At 51.2% G+C, this 20,688-nt stretch overlaps 1 protein-coding gene across 1 annotated transcript in view; it reads right to left on the bottom strand.

Annotated features, from left to right (window-relative positions):
- Positions 1 to 671: 671 nt before the first annotated feature.
- The window catches only part of CTSB (cathepsin B), a 28,944-nt gene continuing 8,927 nt past the window's right edge, over positions 672 to 20,688 (bottom strand). Inside the window, exons 2-10 of the mRNA XM_039530533.1 lie at positions 16,124 to 16,275; positions 12,296 to 12,381; positions 10,992 to 11,106; positions 9,818 to 9,936; positions 8,030 to 8,115; positions 6,443 to 6,589; positions 4,786 to 4,902; positions 3,699 to 3,827; positions 672 to 2,536 (exon numbers count right to left, since the gene is read on the bottom strand). Coding sequence (XP_039386467.1) covers positions 2,439 to 2,536; positions 3,699 to 3,827; positions 4,786 to 4,902; positions 6,443 to 6,589; positions 8,030 to 8,115; positions 9,818 to 9,936; positions 10,992 to 11,106; positions 12,296 to 12,381; positions 16,124 to 16,249 — 1,023 coding nt within the window. The 5' untranslated portion in view covers positions 16,250 to 16,275 and the 3' untranslated portion in view covers positions 672 to 2,438. The remainder of the gene's footprint in view (positions 2,537 to 3,698; positions 3,828 to 4,785; positions 4,903 to 6,442; positions 6,590 to 8,029; positions 8,116 to 9,817; positions 9,937 to 10,991; positions 11,107 to 12,295; positions 12,382 to 16,123; positions 16,276 to 20,688) is intronic.

Here is a 20,688-nt window from a genome sequence, read left to right as displayed (position 1 = left end):
AGCTGTCATAAATCACTGCCAAGCATGTAAAAAGGGGAGTTAGTTCCAGTTGCTGAAGGAGGTCTCATGCCAGAAGAGTTTAGGAGGTAGGGAAGGATGAGGCCATGCTTAGAGTAGCAGCCTGGTGTTGTACATCTCACTTCAGTTCCATGCTGCACTACAGGCTCTTGGACAACTGTTATTTTCAGCACCTAAAGCCAACATTAAACATTTGACCACCCAATCAGCTGGTGCTTAACCTTGACAGCACCTGAATTCCTGCTGGGGGGGGTACACCCAAAGGTCCCTCAGTCCCTGCTGCCGCAGCAGCTTGGATAAATCCAATTGGTTTACTTAACTCTGACCATGCATTGGAGGGGGATCCAGGCAGGAGTGAGGTAGTGCAGTCTAAATCCCCTTGGTTAGTCTGTGGCCCTCCACTTCCCCCATGGTAAAAGGGGAGAGTAGCACTCCTTAAAGTAGAGGGGGGTTGTGAGGACAAACACTGAAGGTGGGAGGTGCTCAGTATAGTAACGGGGACCTTGTAGCTTGCACAGGGTAGGAGACCACTCCTGTGAGAGGCATCACCTACCTGCAGAGATGAAATCACATCTTTTGCCTATGCTCCACTTCAAGCCTAACCCAGTGTGAATTCACTCCTGTTACTGCCTCCAAGAACACAGTACAAGAGCTTGGAGAAATCTTTTATTGGCACAATTGTTCCATTCAGCTACACTGAAGCCATATTACTAGTGGGTAAGTGATTACAACAGAAGTTAGAGTCGATCTTTAAACACAAAATGCAAGTCTCCTACTCCACACGTGATGCAGCGTTACTCATGCAGGAGCAGGGCAGCTCTCCAGTAAGCAAAACCTGCCCTCTGCTTTAAACACCCAGGCTCTTCCAGCTTGTTACACTAGCAGCAGTTAACTGAATTAGTGCCAGCACCTCCCATGCACACACCTTTCCTACATCCAGCCCCTTTCCCCCTCCTATCCTCAGCTAAAATGTTGGCAGTTAACAGGTTTCCCTATTTTAAATAAAAACTTAAGATGGTTGTGTGCAAAAAAAGCTCGATTACCAGTCATCACAAGCTGCAAGTGTGTGAAGTGAGTTAAGAAATTAGGGCTTGACTACACTAGCCAGTAGCACCACAGGTATGTGACTTCGAAAGCATTCTAACATAGGCATTAATTTGTCCATGTAGCCCCTGCTGGTGCATGCTCAACTGTAACCTAGTTCCATTTCTAGGTTAGTGCACTTTAGAAGCCTCACCCTGGAGTGTGCATTCCCCTCCCACACAGACAAGCCTTTAGAATCATACAGAACCCTCTTCTCCTACCCAGCCTGAATTCAAATTTGCAGTCACTAAAGCACCATAGGTCAGAATTGCCATTGCAGAGTCAGCCTACTGCCCAAAGGCTGCTTTCAACCAAGCTGCTGAGCCCAGCTGAACCACACTCTGAGATAAGCATCTGCAGAAGAAGAGGCAGCAACCCTGCCCCATTAATTTTATCTGCAAGCCCCACAATGACCTTCATTTGAACCACACTTGCTTTAGTTCAGTTAGATGTTCTTAGCATCCATGTGCCTGATCACATCACCCACCAGACCTGTAACCCCTGAGCTGTAATAAATGGCTGGAGAGCCCAGTGGTTTAGTAACAAAAAAAACTAAACAAAAGCCAAGGAAGATATTTATGAAAAGCTTAAGTTGTGGGAGAGCCTTGTTCTACTCCATCCAGAGCCAGCCCCTGTCAGTATTATGTCATTAATAGGCTCCCCCCAACTCAGGAAACTGGGTTAGCAAATAAACCTAGGCATGTGTTTTCAGAAGTGCATGTGCAATGTCTATGATGTAGACAAGGGTTGGCACATACCCACTTCTGAGCTGCTAGGTCTCTGGGCACACAGCAGTGCGGAAGTCAAACTTGGAGACAGCAGCCAGCAAGGCTGCAGCTGCAGGAGCATGCATCGTCTCAGAGATGGAAGAGACCCCCTAGGTCATCCTGTCCTGCCTCCCAGACCATGCAGATACTTTGGCCTGTCCTTGTGTGTTTCCAAAACGAAGTGATTGCTTCACCCAAGCTTGGACGAGAGGGTTCACTGAACAAGGCTGGTAAAAGCCAGAGTTTCTCAGTCACCCCAATATTGTGGTGAGTGATGAGCTATGTCACTTCGAGCTCAGTCCTTTGAGAAGGGAATGCTTGTGTGTAGCAATGCCACACAACCTGGCTTGGGAGCAGAGAGCTCCAGTAGAAAAGGCAGCTAGCGCATGGATACAGAAGCCACCTCTTTCATCCCTATCACACAACTAAAAAAGATAAAAAGGTTTTAATAAGTAGCTTCACCCATAGTCTCAAGAGTGCAGGCTCTGTGCCCAGCCTGCTCCTGGATATAAGAATCAGAGGCGTGATTATTTGTAGTTTGATCTCTTCAGCTGCACCCAAGCCAGGGGGTTAGATCCTCTTCCAGTACAGTTCTGTTTTGGGGACGCCAGCCACTATCTCTGATTCGATTCCACAGTGGTCCTGCCCTCGGAGGATTTTAAAGAAACCTGGAGAGGTTTTAAAGAGAGTCACTAATCCCACATGGGAAAGAAAAAAAGTCACTCAACCTAGGGCATTCTTACTCTCCAGCCTGGCATCAACGCTCCCTGTGGCATGGCGGCTCGAGTGCCTTCTAGGCATGAGAGCCCCAGGCACTCTTCTAGACTTGTTAGAGGATGTACGCTCAGTTCCTGCACTTCTGCTGAGGCTCCCTGTTACACCCAACTACAACATCTGTGTAAATACTTGCAGGTCAGCTCCCCACCTCAGGCCAGGTGAGATCCTTTTATTGTGCTTATGAGGGCCATAGAGTGCCTCAACCACTGGATTTACCCCCTCCCCACCCCTGGAGGGAGCTCTGACAGAGGGAACTAAGGCACAGGGTAGAGAACGACTTGGCCCAGGATCACACGGAGTCTGGCTAAGCCAGGAACTGAACCTATGACCCCCCTGCCCAGTGAACTACCCACTACACCATCCTCCCCTTCCCCAGCAGAGTTACTTCAGCCACTGTTTCTCCTCTCTGGTGTCAGTCACACAATTAAGGGCATGAAGGCTTCTGATCAGCTACTTCCATCTCATCTCGCCCCCTGGTCGGAAGCCACGGGGCAGGGAAGGCTCACCAAAACCCAAACCCAAGGGACCTCCCATGGGTCCAAAATGCCACTGGGAGGGACTTCCTAGCTGACCGTGGGCAAGTCCCTGTCTCAGTTCCCCCTCAGTGGAGGAGGCGGCTTCCCTGTCTCAAAGGGGTGTTGCAAGGACAGATGGGAGATGCTCTGAGCACCAGGGGGAGGAAAGCCATAGAAAAGCCTACACAGGAAGGCTCAGTCAGTATCTGGAGAGCCCTGCTGGAGACACCCAATTACCCATGTCCTACAGGGTCATACAACCAGATCAGCAGCACTGCACGAAATGCCCACTGCACAAGCTCATGGACTGTGCAGGGTTTAGCTCCAGGCTCTGCCAGCTAGGTCAGTACTTCCCTGCTAAACAAACAGAATCTGGCTATTCCTAGCCAGCCTGCTAGAAGGAAAAGAAGGTCTCAACTCCTGCTTCCTATGAGCGCTCCAGTTATACCAAGGTTTAAAGATAGGGAGATTAACCCTCTAGAAAGAAAAAACAAATCCACCATTCTGGTCTGCTCCAAAGTACATCCCAGCAGCTTACCATTGTCACCCCAGTCAGTGTTCCAGGAGTTTGCAGCCAGCCAGTAGGGGGTGCCATTTTCTACACCCCAGCCAAGGATTCTAATAGCATGGCCACCAACCTCTCCTCCGGAGACGTGCTGGTAAACACCTGCAGAGGGTGATATGAAACGAGGAGATCCTAGTCAAGGGCCCCAGTTTTCCTACCATGGACTCCACTTGAGGGGGGAGGGGGGCGGGACTTGAAATAAACTAACGGAATGACATCAATTCTAAGTTCTTATGGTATCAGAGCACCAAGAGATGAAGAAAGCACAAATGAGGGGTAAGTTTTAAACCAACGACGAACATTTTTGGGCAAGGCAATCTTCATTCAAACACACACCTGAATTTACGAAAGTTCTCCCAATACAAAACCAGAGGGGACTTTCCTAGTATTGCCAAGCTCCAGAAAGGCCTTGGGGCTGTGTGTGTTCCTCACACACTGCACAGCCAAGTCTCAAAAGGAAGCAGCCGCAAACACTCAATCCACATTCGAAGACGGCTGAGGGAGAGGAGTGCGTGAGTGGGGAAGAATGAGTCTAAAGAGGCAGCGGTCTTGGTGAACTGGGAGTCATGATCTCAGTGCTCACTTCGGGCACTAACTCCCTGGGGTGCCCTTAGGCAAGGCACTTGGTCACTTGAAGATACTGACCTGTTTGGGTGCCTGACTTGGGTCTGGTTTTCAGAGGTGCCAAGCATCCATGACTCCCACAGGGATCAGCAGAAGCTATGGCTGAAAGCCTCTGGAAGCTGTGTCCAAGTTCTCACGCTAGGCACTCAAAAAATCAAAGGCTGCCCTTTAAAATTTGGCTAAACCTCTGCCTCAGTTTCCCCAAACAGGTGATAAACTACAATGATGAGGGCCAGGCATGCACCCAAACAGAACAGTATGTGCCTTACCCTGTGTGAAGTGTCACACTTGCCCAGCAAGGCTAAGAGAGGGTGCTTGTGATCAGTCTGATATTCCTCCTAACGCAACCCAGAGAACTTCACCCAGCAACACCCACCTCCCCCGTCCGTGAAGCTTTGGCTCAGCTAACACGCCAAGGCCTGGTGGTAACACTTACCAGACTTGTACATGAGGAAGTCCTCGTACACGGCAAATGCTCCCTCTACTGGGCCATTCTTGTAGATCTCAGCCATTATCTCCTTCTCGCTGCTAGGGACATTGTAAGACGTAGCTCCTGCAGAGCAGAAGAAGATATTCCTCAGAAGTTATGGGCACCTACATCAACCCACCCAGGCCCAGTGGAAGCTGCAGCAGTTAGCCAGGGGATCAGCAACCTTTCAGAAGTGCTGTGCCGAGTCTTCTTTTATTCACTCTAATTTAAGGTTTCGCGTGCCGGTAATATATTCATGTTTTTAGAAGGTCTCTTTCTATAAGTCTATATTATATAACTCAACTATTGTTGTATGTAAAGTAAATAAGGTTTTTAAAATGTTTAAGATGCTTCATTTAAAATTAAATTAAAATGCAGAGCCCCCCGGATCGGTGGCCAGGGCCCGGGCAGTGCGAGTGCCACTGAAAATCAGCTCGTGTGCTGCCTTAGGCACACGTGCCATAGGTTGACTACCCCTGGGTTAGCCTCTAGTATCTTCACTGGGAGCCAGTCTGCCCCGAGGTCCATGCGGGACCCTGCCGTTGAGGGGTGAGTGTACTCCTGAGCACTGGAGGATGTGAAATCAGAAACCACTAATTGACTTTGCTCCCAGTTAAAAAAAAAAAAAAAGGACCATGGTCAGTCAAACTGGTTGCGCCACGCTTCACTACCCCTTGTGGCAGGGGACGAGTTTCCTCCATCTTACACATTTAACTTTCCTGCCTAGTAAAGGAAAGCTGCCGGCTGCTCTAGCAGGAGAGGGCTCATCATACAGCGTCATGCCACTCTAGGTACCGATTTGCCAGTGCAGTTTACAGACACTGAGATGTTGGATATTGGGCTTTTCTGCAGGGATGCAGCTAGACAGAACCTCCTGCAAACCCTAGAGTGCCCAGCACAAGTGAGAGCAGAATGTGCCTCAGTTTCACCATCTGGCTAAGCCCGAGTACAGGGACACACACGGAGAGTTCAGGGAACTTCCAATATGGGGTTCACTCTGGCACAGACTAACCTCAGCTGACAAACAAAAAATCCAGCTGGCAAAGGAGGATTCAAGGCAAGGGCTCCCGTGCGGTTCCTCTTCTCTCAGCCGGGGCACGTTTTTACTGTGGTTCTAAGCAGTCACCCGTCCACCCACAGCCAGAGGGTCTCACGCTGGTCTGGGGACACTAGCTGCTGGCCCATGGGGCGCTGGCTCTCCTTGCTTTTTAATGTGCTGCAGCAGCTAGAAACAACAGCTCAAACTACACTGGACACCCAAGTGCCGTGGTTGCCAGAGGGACATTCCACCCCTGCACAGGAAGGCCAGTGGTTGCGACACACACTTTCCATTAAAGACATCAGCCATGCTAGGTGTTGTCAGTAGCTACCGGGCTTAGCAGTACCTGGAAGTACTTTGGTTCAGGCTTCAGGCCTCAGACTAGGCCTCTGACACAATAGTTTATATTTCAGGGCCTCATCTTACTACACTAGGGACCTGAATACTCCTGTTCACATAATGCTCACAACTCCCGGCGACAGGCTACGAGTCAAGGCCACGGTGCTGACCCAGCCAGGAGGGCCTTTAGGAATCTAAAGGGAAGAGAAGTGCACTGGTAGGCTGGGGCAAGTGGCTTCCTCTTACCAAAGTGTTTGTCACTCTCATATGAAGGTGAGTAGCCTGCTTCACAGTGTTTGTCGCACCTCGGGGTGTCCCCTTGCTCCCCAGTGCACGGGGGTCGAGACCCATTGACGTGGTGCTCACATGGAGGGATGGAGTATGGTCTGCAGCCTGTTGGGTTAGACAGAAGTGGTCAGACAGCTTCTCCCTCACCAACCTCTTTCAGAGGCCGCTCTCCCAGAGTGCTGCAGGGCCCCATGTATCCCACCACTCCACAGCCCCTTGCCCCAACACTCTCGAATCCCTAAGTGTAAAGTGATGCGGTGATATCTTCCGGAGTCTGCCTGAAACAGCTCCTTCTGCAGACACATAACCTACCCATTAGCTCATGGTGTTAACTCTGAAACCTAATGATAAACCAAGTCACATCTTTGATACGTCCCCTGCTGATGGATAGAAATGAACAGCCAGCAAATGCACTCAGCCCACATACTCAACCTCCTTTATGCCTCCCTAGGGCCAAGCATCCCCAACCCAGTAACTAGTGCTTCCATCCCCTTCCCTATATCTAACTGGGTCGTCAGTACAAGAGTCTGCAGCATTACCAAACTTGACACAAATATCAGCATGACAACCGATGTATTAGCTTTCATAAATCCAATGTTTAACAGTGCTGCAGAATCCAAGGACCTTTGGAATTTAGGTCCAGTTTACCATGGGGGCCTGGCAATTATGCACCACAAACCTTCCAGTGCGTGGGGAAGAGAATGACTCATGGCGACTTGCCTGTAGTACCCTAAGGGACAGGTCTCTGCTAGAGCCAAACCCTCCATCCCTACATTCCTTACATCAGAGCCATTCGTCATCTCTAAAAGACCAACTAGTAGCTGCTCCCTAGCGAGACAGAGCTGGAGCTGCCCTGCGCTCCTTTATGAAGGCTGTGTTGTAAGGACGGTTACCGTGCGCGTAGATGCGGAGTGATTGTCTGCTAACGTGAAGGAAGAGCTGGTGTCAGTGTGGACATGTATCCTTCCCCGTGTGCTTTAAAAAACAAACACTAGAGCCGCCTCCAACATCCTGCCAAGCTCAGGAAAGGGAGAGAGAAAACCTCTGGCTGCATTTAAAAGTCTGTCCCTCAAGGGGGGAGAGGGGGAGAGAGAGAGTGCGCCATGCTGAACCCAGACCTTGAGGGATGGGGAGGGGTGGGAGTAAGACCAACAGGCCTAGGTAAGACCGAGACCTTCTGGTTTAAAAAAAACAAACCACCTCTTATGCTTTGTTCAGTGGCGCCACAAACAATATTTGGGTTTTCAAGATGGTTGTTTCGTGTCACTGTGCTCACCACAGGTCACAAAGGGAAGAACCACCGGGGCAAAGGGCTGCTGGGGTCACGCACAGGGGACTGCAGTCGAGGACCCTGTCTAAGAGTGGGAAGACTGGGGGATTCTACCCCAAGAAAGGAGAGGGCATAAGGCCTCATGCTTGTTTCAGGGTGTGCGGGTAGGTGCTTTCAGAGCAGCGCAAGGGTCAGAGGCTAGCCCTGTAACCGTGACACCCACATAGCCCAACTCCCTTGGTTAGCACTGACAGCCTGCCTGGCTTCTGGCTTACCCACGTGGGAGTCATAGAGCCCGCCAGACACCAGGCCGTCCTCAGTCCAGTACGCCCACGCTCCAGAAGGATAGCCACCATTACACCTGCAAGAACCACCACGGGTAGGTCAGTCACAAATCCTAGGCACAGTGCTCAGCTTCCACATAGGCCCTTGGGTGAAGGGATCGGGCACAGCCAGAGGGCCGCTTTCGACAAGCCAGTTCATCTAGCAACACTCGAGCACACACAAACACACTCTAGAGAATTGAGATGCTCAGTGAGTATGGAAGCGGATCGCTGATGGTCAGGCTCCCGCTACAGTAGAACTGTTACAGCTTGGAGTAGCCAGGTGGGTGAAAGGGTTATTCCTAGCTGTTTTGCCTCTCTAGATCTCAGTGCTTAAAGGAGGGTAGCAATACATAGCTCCTCTTTACAGATGGGGAAACTGAGGCACGGAGGTGAAGGGACTTGCTCGTGGCCCCGCAGCAGGCTAGTGGCAGAGGTGAGGACAGAGCCTAGGTCTCCCAAGTCCCAGTCAGTACTCTGGCCACAGCCTCCTCTTCGGTTACAAGCAGCATTTGCTGCCTGCGTCACCTTTTCATCAGCAGCTTTACACGCCTCTGTCCCCAAGGAACACTGTGCCCACTCGACTGCAGGCTAACTGGAACGAGGCCATACAGCCAGTAGCGGTAGGAAGAGAACCCAGGAGTCCTGGTCTAACAGGCAGGCTTGCTCTGCACTCTCCAAGTGTAACTCTTCAGTTTGTGCGACGTGAGACAGGGAAATACAGCAACGGGGGTCAGCACAGGGCCCAGGTGGTCACAGACCCCGATCCTGCAGACATTTGCGCACATGCTTAACTCAAAGAACAGGAGCGGTCCCCCTGCAGCAAAAGGGAGTCCACACATGCTCATAGTTAAGACCAGGCACAATCTGCTTGCAGGTCAAGGCTTTACACCAACTCCCTCTCATGCAGGGTCTTCCACCAGCCAGGCAAAGGGGAAGCTAATCTGACACCCCGGAGTCTGCCCGATTTAATATTTCTGCCAATGTTCCAGTTTGGAGAGAAGTCACAGAAAAGCGTGGCCGTAACACTGAAGCGTCTAGTCCCAGCTCAAAAGGGGAGAGTATAAACTCATTCCATTTCTGTCAAAGCCTCAATTTAGGGAGCTGGCCTGGAAGTCGCAAATTAGATCTAGGACTTTACGTAGCTGTAAGATCTGCAATGACCAGCACTAAGATGGAGCAAAAAGATGGGGAGTCTTTTCTTCAATACCACCTTCTTCCAAGGTTCTAATAACCTTGCCACTTGGCAAGTCGGGCTACAGCTGCTTTGAAATCCCCCTGCGTGCCTGCTTATGTCAGTACAACACAGAAAGGAGAAGGAACGGCGCTGAGACTAGGGCCAACGGGTCGACACAGTTCAGAGGCACAGTGAGAACCAGAGGATGGAAGGGAGCTAGTCGAGCTGGAACATCTCAGAGGTGCAGGGTTTGAGCTGTTTTAAAGCTGCAGGGAGTGTGGGAGCATGCATCCAACCACCACGGAGGTTTTGCTCCATTTGTTTCCCCTCGAACCCAGAGAGATGCCTGATGAGCATTACCAAAAGGTCCTCGGCGGTGGAGCAGAGAACACAAGGTCTCCCTTTTATGCCCTAGGTGCTACACAAAACATTCATATTTATTGATCCTAGACTGGAGAGTCAGGGGGAGGTCAGTGCAGCGCATGGTCTGGCTCATTGGTTTCTATTCTGGGCTGGCACAAAGGTCCAGCTAGCCATTTCTTTGAAGCATGAGAATCGCTCACCCCATCCCACACTTGAAGCCACAACAAGACAGCAGATCTTCCGCTGAGATTTCCACGTTTATCTTGCCGTTGGTGTGCACGCAGACTCTGTCCGAAATGGCCTCCACCGCACCAAATGCCTACAAAACACAGAGGGAAGAGCATCACGCACCCTCCAAGGGAAGGGGAGGGGCTGCAGTGGTTGCTACCAAGGAGACACACAACTGGACCATGCACGAAGGTGGCTCCAGCCCCAAGGGAATTTGTTCTGACTGTGGGGATGGCTGGCTGGGCCGGAGGGGTACGGGGGCAAGGCTGCACGTATTGGGCTGATGGACATTCCAGCCAGTCTCCAAATAAAGCCCATATCTTTAGAGAGCCAACTGCAGGTGGCTGTTAAGTTCACTACTAGGTAATAGCAGCACTGTGTCCCTCCTAGACAGGTGGGCCACGGATCACTACGCAGGGCTATTCTAAGATGGAGTTTTTATGAGTCCATGTCCCAGTCTAGTTGTTTGGAGATAGAGATGCTACCGCAGCCCATGGAGGCTTAGATTCCCTTGAAAATATAAAGGCAGCATAGATCACACACACACACCTTTGAGCTCTCTCGGGGAGGGATAGCTCAGTGGTTTGAGCATTGGCCTGCTAAACCCAGGGTTGTGAGTTCAATCCTTGAGGGGGCCATTTGGGGGAACTGGGGTAAAAATCTGGGGATTGGTCCTACTTTGAGCAGGGGGTTGGACTAGATGACCTCCTGAGATCCCTTCCAACCCTGATATTCTACAATTCTATGACCTCCCACTGCACAGACTGACAGGTCCCCTCCTTTTGTGAGACATGAGACCTTGCACCCCAGTGGTTATGCCATGGGTTGAGACAGGTTCTCTGCAGTTTAATGACAAACTCACACATCTCTAGAGTAATTCTGAGCAGCATGTTCTGTGCATGCAGAGCTAATTAAGCCACCAGAAACACCAGCAGTGAAGCTGCAGTCGCACAGGCAGTGGCCTGAGCTAGCCCTGTCTTCCCAGGACTCTGGGTACACACTTGAGTGGCAAGCCCACCCTGCTACAGCTTTACTGCTATTGTTACTGGAGCTAGCTTTGATCTCGCTTGTTCAGGTACATCAGCACTGCTGCAACCCCAGCTGAGTGCAGGGTAGCCTGACCCTCTAGTCATATGATCCTCTTACCCAGCAAGAGCCACAGGAGCCCTGGTCTCTGATCTCGTTAATGGTTGGACAATTTGGCCACTGTGCCCGGGAGTCAAAGCTGTCCGGCAACTTCACGTCTCCAGCAAACTCTGCCCTGTAATGGGAGACCGGCATCCAGGTGACATGGAGGATTAAAGTCGTAAGACCAAGTTAACAGACATTGACGTTTCTACACTGACTCTTTAGAAGAGACCCAAGACAAACGTCTCAAGGTTGAGCAGTTAGATACCCAATGGCTAGGGGGGTTCAGGGTAGAGCAGACCCCACCCCACTGCGCTGAGCCCAGAGCAGAGGTACGGTGCAGGGGGAGGAGGAGCGCTGTAGGTGTTTCCTGGCCTGGAAACACCTCTCCTCTCCCACCCCTCAAACGAGCCCCAAGTGTTACACTCCACAGTACGGCAGAGCCCCATTTATCCAATCTAGTTGGGACCAGGGCCAGATCAGATGATCTGAAACTCTGATAATCCAGAGAATGGGAAGTGCAAGGCTGCAGCACCATCTAGCGGCCACAGTTGAGATGGCCCACTTCTGGGCCTGCATGCACTGGTTGTTGGGTCAATACAGAGAGCAGGATGGTCAGATAAATGGGGTTTTACTGTAGTTCGATTCACAGATTAAGGCCAGAAGGGTCCACTGCGCTTCTCATCTGGCTCCTGCAAAATAAGGCTCGAAAATTCCACCACATGATTCCTGCATCCAGGCCATAACTTCCAGCCAATGTCCATCTAGCTCGGCTGTGTAAATATAAGCAGGGTTCTGAAAGCGCAGGAGTGGATGTCAGGTCTGGGTTCCATTCCCAGCACTTCCAAACTTGCAGTAGGATGCTGGACAAGTCGCTTTGCTTCGGTTCTCCCCCGACCCCATGTCTATAAGATACAAGGTGCTGTCTGGGAGTGCAGCACAGATTTTCAGATGAGGGAGCTATCGAAGCACACTGCATTATTAAGAGACAGGTGCAGGAAAGGGCAAGGAAAGGTGTGGAGGCTTGGACAGAGAAGGATGGTCCTAAGTCAGCCCCAAGTTTGAGTTTCCCACATCCTCAAAAAACACTAAACGCTGCCAGCTCACGAGTGGGCATTAGCCCAGTTCTGGAGGGAGTTCCGTTCAGTTCCCCAGCAAGGAATCTGCACAACACTAGGCTCTTGTGCCGGGAAAGGCTGGCAGAGGTACAGCGGGGAGGGAAGAGGAGGATCTGAAGCATTGTAAGTGTTTCCTGGCCTGGAAACGCCTCTCCTCTCCAACTCTTCAGAAGAGCCTCAAGTGTTACACCCCACAGCACTCACCTCACTGGCAGTTTGGGCCCATGCAGGAAGGTGCCACACAGTTTCTTCACATAACTCATGTCAGTATTGTGGAAATTGTGCCCAGCCTGAGAGGAGAGAGAGAGAGAGAGGCCTGAACCCCAAGACCTGCACCAGCAGTGAGCATGCCGGGCCCGTTCCAAGGAGGAATGCCAAAGCATTGTCAGGGGCAACGCCTGCCCCTTAGAGCCTCCCTCTGCCCATTCTTGTGGGTTTTATAGTCACAACTGCCAAGTTCCCGAAGTGCCCTTCCGCTCCCGCCAGTGAAAGATCGACCCAAAACCAGACACACCACAGCACCCTCGCTGAGGGAAACGAGTCTCTGCTCTACCCAAGGTACATCTCTAGCCCCCATGCCCACTGCATCTAAGCACCTCAGTCTTCAGTGGATTTCAACACTCCGGGGAAGAAGGGAAGGGCTACCCCCATTTTACAGATGGGATGAGACTAAGGCCCAGATCCTCAAGGCTATTTAGTCGGGGGGGGCGGGGGCGCTAAATCTGTAGCAGAGAACAGCACTGAATCCAGGCCTCCCAAGCCCGAGGGGGGAGTGCCCCAACCACTGGATCACCCTTCCCCGCTCTCCCTCCTTTTAGTTGTGTCACACACACAGGCTGCATCTGCACTACGAGCTGGGGGGACTCCCAGCCCACATACACACATGCTGAACTGCCACGAATCTAAACGGCGCTGTAGCTGCAGGAGCACGGGCAGCGGAAGCACAGCTTGGTCATGCCAAGTACAAACCCGGCTGAACACCAAGGACAAACTGACCAGGCTACTCTGGCTACACTCCGATCTATACTCGTGCTCGTCTCCTCAAGCTAGTGCGAGTCCGTGTACGTGAGCTGGGAGCAGGGCCTTCCCTAGGGGGTGCGGGGACATAGGCGCCGAGTTTCTCATCTACTGGGGGTGCTCCGCCCAGGCCCTACCCCCACTTCACCCCTTCCCCCACTCTGCTCCTTCCCACCCCCAGTTCCACCCCCTTTGCACTTCCTGACCCTGCAAAACATCTGATCCGCAACAGGTGGCAGGCGCTGAGAGGGAAGGGGGAGGTGCTGATAGGCAGGAGGCGCTGGGAGGAGGGGGAGGCTCCGGTAAGGGGGTCCCTCCTCGCCCCCCGCCCATCTGCCACTCACCTCCTCACCCCGCTCACCCGCCCGCCTCCTCACGATTTTATTGAAGTGCAGGGCCTGGGGCAGCCTCCCCCCCCGATTCGCCGTACCCAAGGGACGGCTCTGGCTGGGAGTCACCCCCCTAACTCTTCATGGAGCCGTAGCCAAAGCCTGACTGGTAACACAAGCAGGGAAGATCCAGACACGCAAGTGATCATCAGCTGGGTCCCTTTCATTCTGCTACTATTCATTTGTCCTTCTATCCTGGTCCATTAGGAAGCAGCCTGACCTGCCAATGTGAACTGGACAAGCCATTGCAAGTGACAGCAACACTCTCCTCTTGTCCAGGTAAACACAGCCACCCATGCCCAGCACTCCAGCAAGGAGGGATACTACTCGTCTGTGGAGCTTTGGGTTTCAACATGCCCCAGCATGGCCAGTCTTGCCTGATGGTTACCGATCAGCTGGGTTTCCCCAGTACCCGAGCTAGGTCAGACAGCTTCCCCAGCTCTCTAGTTAGGGCTGCTGTGTTTCACGCAGGAGGGAGGTGGGGGTGTTCCTTGCAAAGCCACCTCTCTGCAGCAGTTTTCTTCCTGTCTATTCATTACTTCCCGTTAGAATCAATTAGCATCTTGAGTATGCTGCACTGCTCGCTCTCAATGGCGTTTTCTCCATTGTCAATGGCAGTCGTATGCAGACATTGTGTAGGTGCAAGCAACTGGACTGGTAGATTGGGACCATGCCTCATTCAGTACCATTTTACTGAGGGTATATCTACACTACTGACCCGATTGGCGGGCAGCGATCAATCCAGCGGGGATCAATTTATTGGGTCTAGTCTAGATGCGATAAATAGACCCCCGAGTGCTTGATTCCTGTACTCCAGCGCCGCAGAGGCGCAGGCAGAGTTGACAGAGGAGCAGCAGCAGCCGACTCACCACGGTGAAGACAATGCAGTGAGTTGATGTAAGTACATCTACTTCAGCTACGTGAAGTTGAGTAACTTAGATGGATCCCCGCCCCCCCAAGGTCACATACAACCAACCGTCATGCATGAAGACACCCATTCTGCATTTCAAGGCTGGGCCAGCCAGGATTCCTCCAAAGTGCTCTTTGCTGACGGCTGTATCAGCAGCCACCACCATCTCCTTCATTCCCAAACATGCTTTGGCCTGGTCGACATAACTACGGTGCTCAGAGGTGTGAAAAATCCACCCTTCCTGAGCGCCAAAGCTATGGGGTTAGGTCAGCAGACACAGCTAGGCCTCGGCGACTAGCTACCATCGCTCGGAGAGTGGGGTTTCTACAGTGACGGAAACCCCAGTTCCCTTGGTATAGACGGTGTCTGCACTACAGGGTTATGCCAGCATAGTGACAGTGCCCAAACTATGCTGCCGTAGTCTCTAGTATAGACATGGCCTTCCAGGTGAGGCTAAACCCATAGCCAGTATTGTTACTGGGAGTATGGAGACTCTACGGGGCCCGTGGGCAGCAGCAGCTCAGTTGGTGGGTAAGAGCCATTGTGAGCTATGGGTTATTGTCCTTGCACACACGGACCTTCAGCGTCGGTGGATACACGCAGGTATTTTCTGCTGGCAGTATGTGATTTTGGTCCAAGCTATGGGAAACGGCGCAGCGGCACACAAGCCAGATGAATGACAGGCTACCCGGTGTGTATAAAGCAGCATCCAGGGTGCAGGTTTACATCTAATCATTATACCTAGCTCTTAGATAGCACTTTTCCCTAGCGGGTCTCAAAGCACGTCGCACAGGAGGTCAGTATTTCCCCATCTGTACAATGGGGATAATGGAGGCAGATCTGTGAAGTGACTCTCCCCAAGATCACCCAGTGGGAGAGCCAAGAAGGGGACCTGAGAGAACCCATGTCTCAGGTCCCCTTCTCCAGTGCTCTATCCACTAGGCCACACACCTCCCAAAGGCCACTGAATTTCAAGACAGTGACCAAGAGTAGTTACCATCTGCCATCACACCCACTATTGGCTGCGACGGCATCAAATCTTGTAAGCCAAGAACACAGAGGCCTGGTCAGCGTTTGGCTGGGTGACCCACGAGCTGCAGGAAGTGGGGCTGGCAGTTCAGCAAGCCAGTGCCCTAACACGGCGAAAGGAGGCACCGTGCTGCTCCCAGGATGGGAATTCTTAAGCTGCGGCCACGTGCTTAAAGCCCCCCTTCCCCCAAATATACATCAGACCCAGCCAAATTTCAGGTGTGCTATTAACATCCTGTTTACCCAACTGGCACTGCGAGCAGGACATTCATGATAGGATTCGTCACTTCCTGCTTACTGCCCTGTGGGGCTGTTGAACAGCTGACACAGATCTGAGTTTCTTACACAGTTTGCAAAGTGCTTTGAGATCTTCCGCAAAGAAGAAATGCTACGTGAAAACATACATTAATAGCTGCTTAGTGACCTATGCGAGAGGATTTTGGATCCCAGTGAACAGCTGCCAGCAAAATCCAGCCACGGCAGGCAACCTTAGGAGAGGCAAAGTTTGCCTAGACACAGCTATCCTGGCTGTGTGAGGTGGTCCCTCTGAGTCAGGGCTGGAACATGCTTGCAGGGCAGTAATCCCATCCATCCAGGCAGGCATTACCAGTGCCCAGAGCCACTGTTCTCCGTCAGCAACCTGGCCACAGGCCCCAAGCGCCCAGGAGAAAAAGCACCGCTACTCACCTGCCATGTAGTGTTGAGTTTGTTGATGTAGTTGACCAAATCGTGCGAGAGGGGAGCAAAGTGGGGGACGCTGCGGGCACTCACGAGGGTCACCAGGACACACAGGGCAGACACAGACCGCCACATCTTGGCCACAAAGCAGTACTCGTCACCTGGAAAGAGAGCCGCACGTCAATCCACAGACTGTGTCTGCCTAGAGGCAGTGCTAACCCCTTCCGAACAGGCATTCTTCCTGGCAAGGACTCGTAGAAACAGATGCCAGCTATTGTTAGGCAGAGCCTGTCACGTGATTACATGCAGGGTAACGCTACATACTCCAAGTGAGCAAAGGATATTGGAGGGAGGGGGCTGTGCTGCTTTGGTAGATTCACAGTACCTCCCTGGTTGCCAGAAGGATCACATGCAGAGACCTCCAGAATTGCACCCATTCGTTCCTCTTCCCTGCCAACAACTTAAATAAAACTCAGTGCAAAACTATTCATTTGTTCTATATAATGCCAAAGGATCTTTGTGAAAGGACTGTCCTCCTGTTTTCAAGGCAAATTAATTGACAGGAACTAACTCCTCCCCAATTCCCCCCCCCACCCCCAAACTTCAATCCCAAACTGCAACCCAAAGTGCTCATGGCAAATCAATAGGTGGCGCTCTCCCCTTTGAATCAGCGCCCCAGCAGGATGGGTAAGGGTGCACTGTACTGCTGGAGATGGCCTGAGTCCTGACATTTGTCAGCATGGCCCTGCCACACTGGGAAATTTTAGCAGCAGCAGGAATCTCTTGCTAAACCTCCCCAGCACAGGCAGGATTTAAAGAGAGATGGGGAGTCAACCTCTGTCTCTCAGTAAGTTCGAGCTCAGGAAATTCCATTGTGTTTAACCAGAATTTCCTCCCCCACAAGCAACTTCTAATAAGCTGCAGTATTCTTTGCCTCCTGTGTAGCATTGCTGTGCACTGGGGAACCTTCTTCTGTTCCACCCCAGAGGGAGCTGCGGTGCTCCCAGCTTGGCCTTTTTGGTACCTCACAGGGGTACAAGCACTGCAGAAAAGCGACACCTCACTCCAGGATTGAGGACAGACAGCAGAGATCATCTCAGACCATGTAACAACCTTCCCCCAGGTCAGGAAAGGGCACGGCTGATGTAACTCACATGAGCCCCGTGTGGAACTCCGCTGCTCTCTAGCGACAACTGAGTCACAGATAAAGGTGGACAGGCCTTGACTAAGAGCTGGGTCTTTTGGCATGGGCAACAGAAGCTCATGCTTTAAGATGCAGAGCTAACCCCTGCTAACCACCAACCCAGGGGCACACTGACAAAATGGACAGTGATTAAACCCCCATTATGGATGGATCAGACCAGCCTTGGACAGAGGCTCAGAGGTCTGTCACTTTTTTACCACTTTGGCCATACTCTTCTAGCACGTCATGTTGGTAAAGTGTGGGCAGCCAGTGAAAGCAGATTCATCCAGGCACTTCAACTGGTTTGCACACAAACACCAAAGCCAGGTCTACACTGAAGCTTCCAATTTCAGAAGTGATTCAGGAGCTGACTTTTAATGAGTCAGTGCAACTCAAAAATGAAACGCAGGCTCTTAAATCACTCGGGCATTTTTCTAATACAGACAAAAGGTCAAATTTTCAAAAGTTTGCTTTTAAAGATTGATCTAGTTACATTCACGCAACTTTTCCAATACAGATAAGGCCCCAGATACTCCATGGCTTGGGTCAGGAGATTTAACTGGCTTAAAACAGAACAAAAATCTTCTCCACTGCAAAGAGGAAATGCAAAATGAAGACAAGTGATCTGTCTCTTCTCTTTACGGCTTTTTGGTACAAAAGAACTTCTGCAAAGCCCCATTCTGAACTCCCTCCCAGGGCAGTTGGCAGTGGCAATCGATTCATTTATGCCCGAGGTCCTAAGAGAATGCATACCAACTACTCCCCCATTCAGCCACCCGTCAGGATGGGAAAGGGTACCAAAGGTGTCAAACCCATGAAGTGACTTCTACCAGGGGAAGCACCAGTTCTTTGCTGAAACCCACAGTGCCAGACGTGAGGTCCCATGTAGTCGGTGGAAATACTCCATCTTCAAATGGGTTTTGAACCAGGCTTTAGAGACTCAGCTATGCTAGGCCAGAACCCCCATTTGCTGAGCTGTTCGGCAAACCCTGTTCCTGGCCCAGGGAAATACACCTCAAGCCATGCAAGAGCCATTTTAACAAGGGATGAAGAGAGACCGCCAAGTGTAGCTCCCCATCCGCTAGAGGCCAGATTCCCATCCCAACCACCCAGCAGATTATCCCAGCCTGAACATGCTTCGAGGCCTGTAACTACACACAGCCCTGCACAGACGACAATCAGAAAGCTCTTTGGGGCAAGTACTAAGCACAAGGTTGCGTCTACACGGCAATGACACCCCCACAGCTAGCCCGTGCCAGTGACTTGGACTCATGGGGCTCAGGCTATGAGGCTGTTTACCTGCCGTGTAGACATTTGGGATCAGGCTGCAGCTCGGTTTGACCCTCCCACTTCATGGGGTCCTAGACCCCCAGGGTCAAGTCCAAACGTCTACACTGCAATTCAACAGCCCCTTAGCCCGAGCCACTTGGCCTGGGCCAGCTGCATGTTTTCAATCGTGGTGTAGACACGCCCTCAGTGGCCTGCCAAGTACCCAGTGCCAGTAGCTTTAGCGGTGTGATGGAGTCCTTTATGCAGAGATAGATTCAAGTGAAGGGCACTCACTGACCATCAGCTACCTCCTCCCACTCAGAGGTAAGGTGCCAGGCACTTGCCAGCCGAAGACGGATCGCTGTGCAGAGCGCATCTCTGGGTGATCTTTACTGCTAACGTAAACTCTGGAAATGGCCAGAATGCCACGTACTTTTTCCTTTGAGAGGGGAAACCACAGGAACTCCCCTGGAAGAAAAGTCTGACCTTGCAAATGTTATTTCTTTTTAAGCTAACCCTTCTGATATCAGCACTTGCAGTGGGACACCTCTGTGAAACGGCACCTAGATTTCAAGTTAAGTTAGTAGTTTCAGACGCTGCCCCCAGATCCCCTTCTAGTTTGTGGTTTTTAGTCACATTTTCCTGTACGGTTAAGACGTTTCTCTCCCCTGTTGCTTTGAGAGAAGACCTACACAAATAGGGGAAACTGACCGGGATGGGGGGGGGAAGGGAAGGACTGTGAAACTGACAATACACAAAACAAACAGTCAAACTCACAAATATTGACAAGAGAAAAAAATTCTATTTGCCGCTAGTCACTTTTAGCTCTTGGGCGTTACTTGTAGGAATATTTCAAACACTGGTGTGATTTTTAAACTGCAAACATCCTCTAATTACATATGGCAACCTGATAGACACATGTTGCCAACCCCTGGGCTAGCTAGGTGCCGAGTCTTCATTTATTCACTCTAATTTAAGGTTTCACGTGCCAGCAATACATTAACATTTTTAGAAGGTCTCTTTCTATAAGTTTATAATATATAACTAAACTATTGTTGTATGTAAAGTAAATACGGGTTTTAAAATGTTTAAGAAGCTTCATTTAAAATTAAATTAAAAGGCAGAGCCCCCCCCCCCCCCCCGGATCGGTGGCCAGGACCCGGGCTGTGTGAGCGCCACTGAAAATCAGCTCGCGTGCCGCCTTCGGCGCACGTGCCATGGGTTGCCTACCCCTGTGCTGGCCCTACCCAATGCCCAGAAAGGAGCACTCCTCATCATCCCCTTTTAGATTATGCTGCAGGGGAGAGAAGTGCAGGAATTCTGCACCCAACCATAGCTCCCAGTAGCCATTAAAGAGTCAACACCTGCTTAATTACATCCCCTGCCACCTCCCAGAAAGCCTCCTTATACCACAAAGAAAGAGTCAAGCCACTGATAGTTACAGGTGGATACTTCGGCCAAATCTTTAATAGATTTCTTAGCCGCTATTTCCCAAACAGTAAGCTTCCGTTAATTTAGATCCAAGGTCACCTGACTACAGAGCCCACCAATGCCAACTGTAACAAGCACAAGTCAGTCAATGCCTCATCTACATTGTACTTTTCAGATCCCCTTCTCTACTTCAACTGCCTCCTCCTTCCACCACTCCAGCCTGCAGAGGTAGAGATGGCCATTGTATAACTATACTATCTCTTAGCTATTGCATTCAGCATCACTTGCTCGTGAGAGCCACAGGGCTCATTTCTCCCCACCTCCACTCACCGTTGGGCAAGGGGGTTCAGAAGGCACCGAGAAGAAGCTGCCTCACATGCTAGATCTGCTGCCGCTGCCAACAGAATGGAGAAGCATTTCACTGCTTTTATGTTAGCAGAAACATTCAGCAAGCCAGCAATAACATCATTAGGTTTCAGAGTCAACACCTGGGCTGAATATAGGTGTGTTAAGGGCTCAATTCACTAATACCCGGTGTCTCAAGCAGTCATTTATGTCAGTGGAAAGCTAGCATAACCCACTATCAAGTCGTTTTACGCTCACTCACCACTGACGTTAAGTGGCTAGGCCACACAGAGTAATGCTGAATCAGACCGCGGGCGGCTGCAGACCCAAGCGAGCCAGCGCTGCA

This window comes from Mauremys reevesii, linkage group 3 (assembly GCF_016161935.1).
Source record: "Mauremys reevesii isolate NIE-2019 linkage group 3, ASM1616193v1, whole genome shotgun sequence".
Lineage (NCBI taxonomy): Eukaryota > Metazoa > Chordata > Testudines > Geoemydidae > Mauremys > Mauremys reevesii.
Note: the sequence above shows the minus strand (reverse complement) of the source record. Positions and strands in the feature narration are given on the sequence as shown.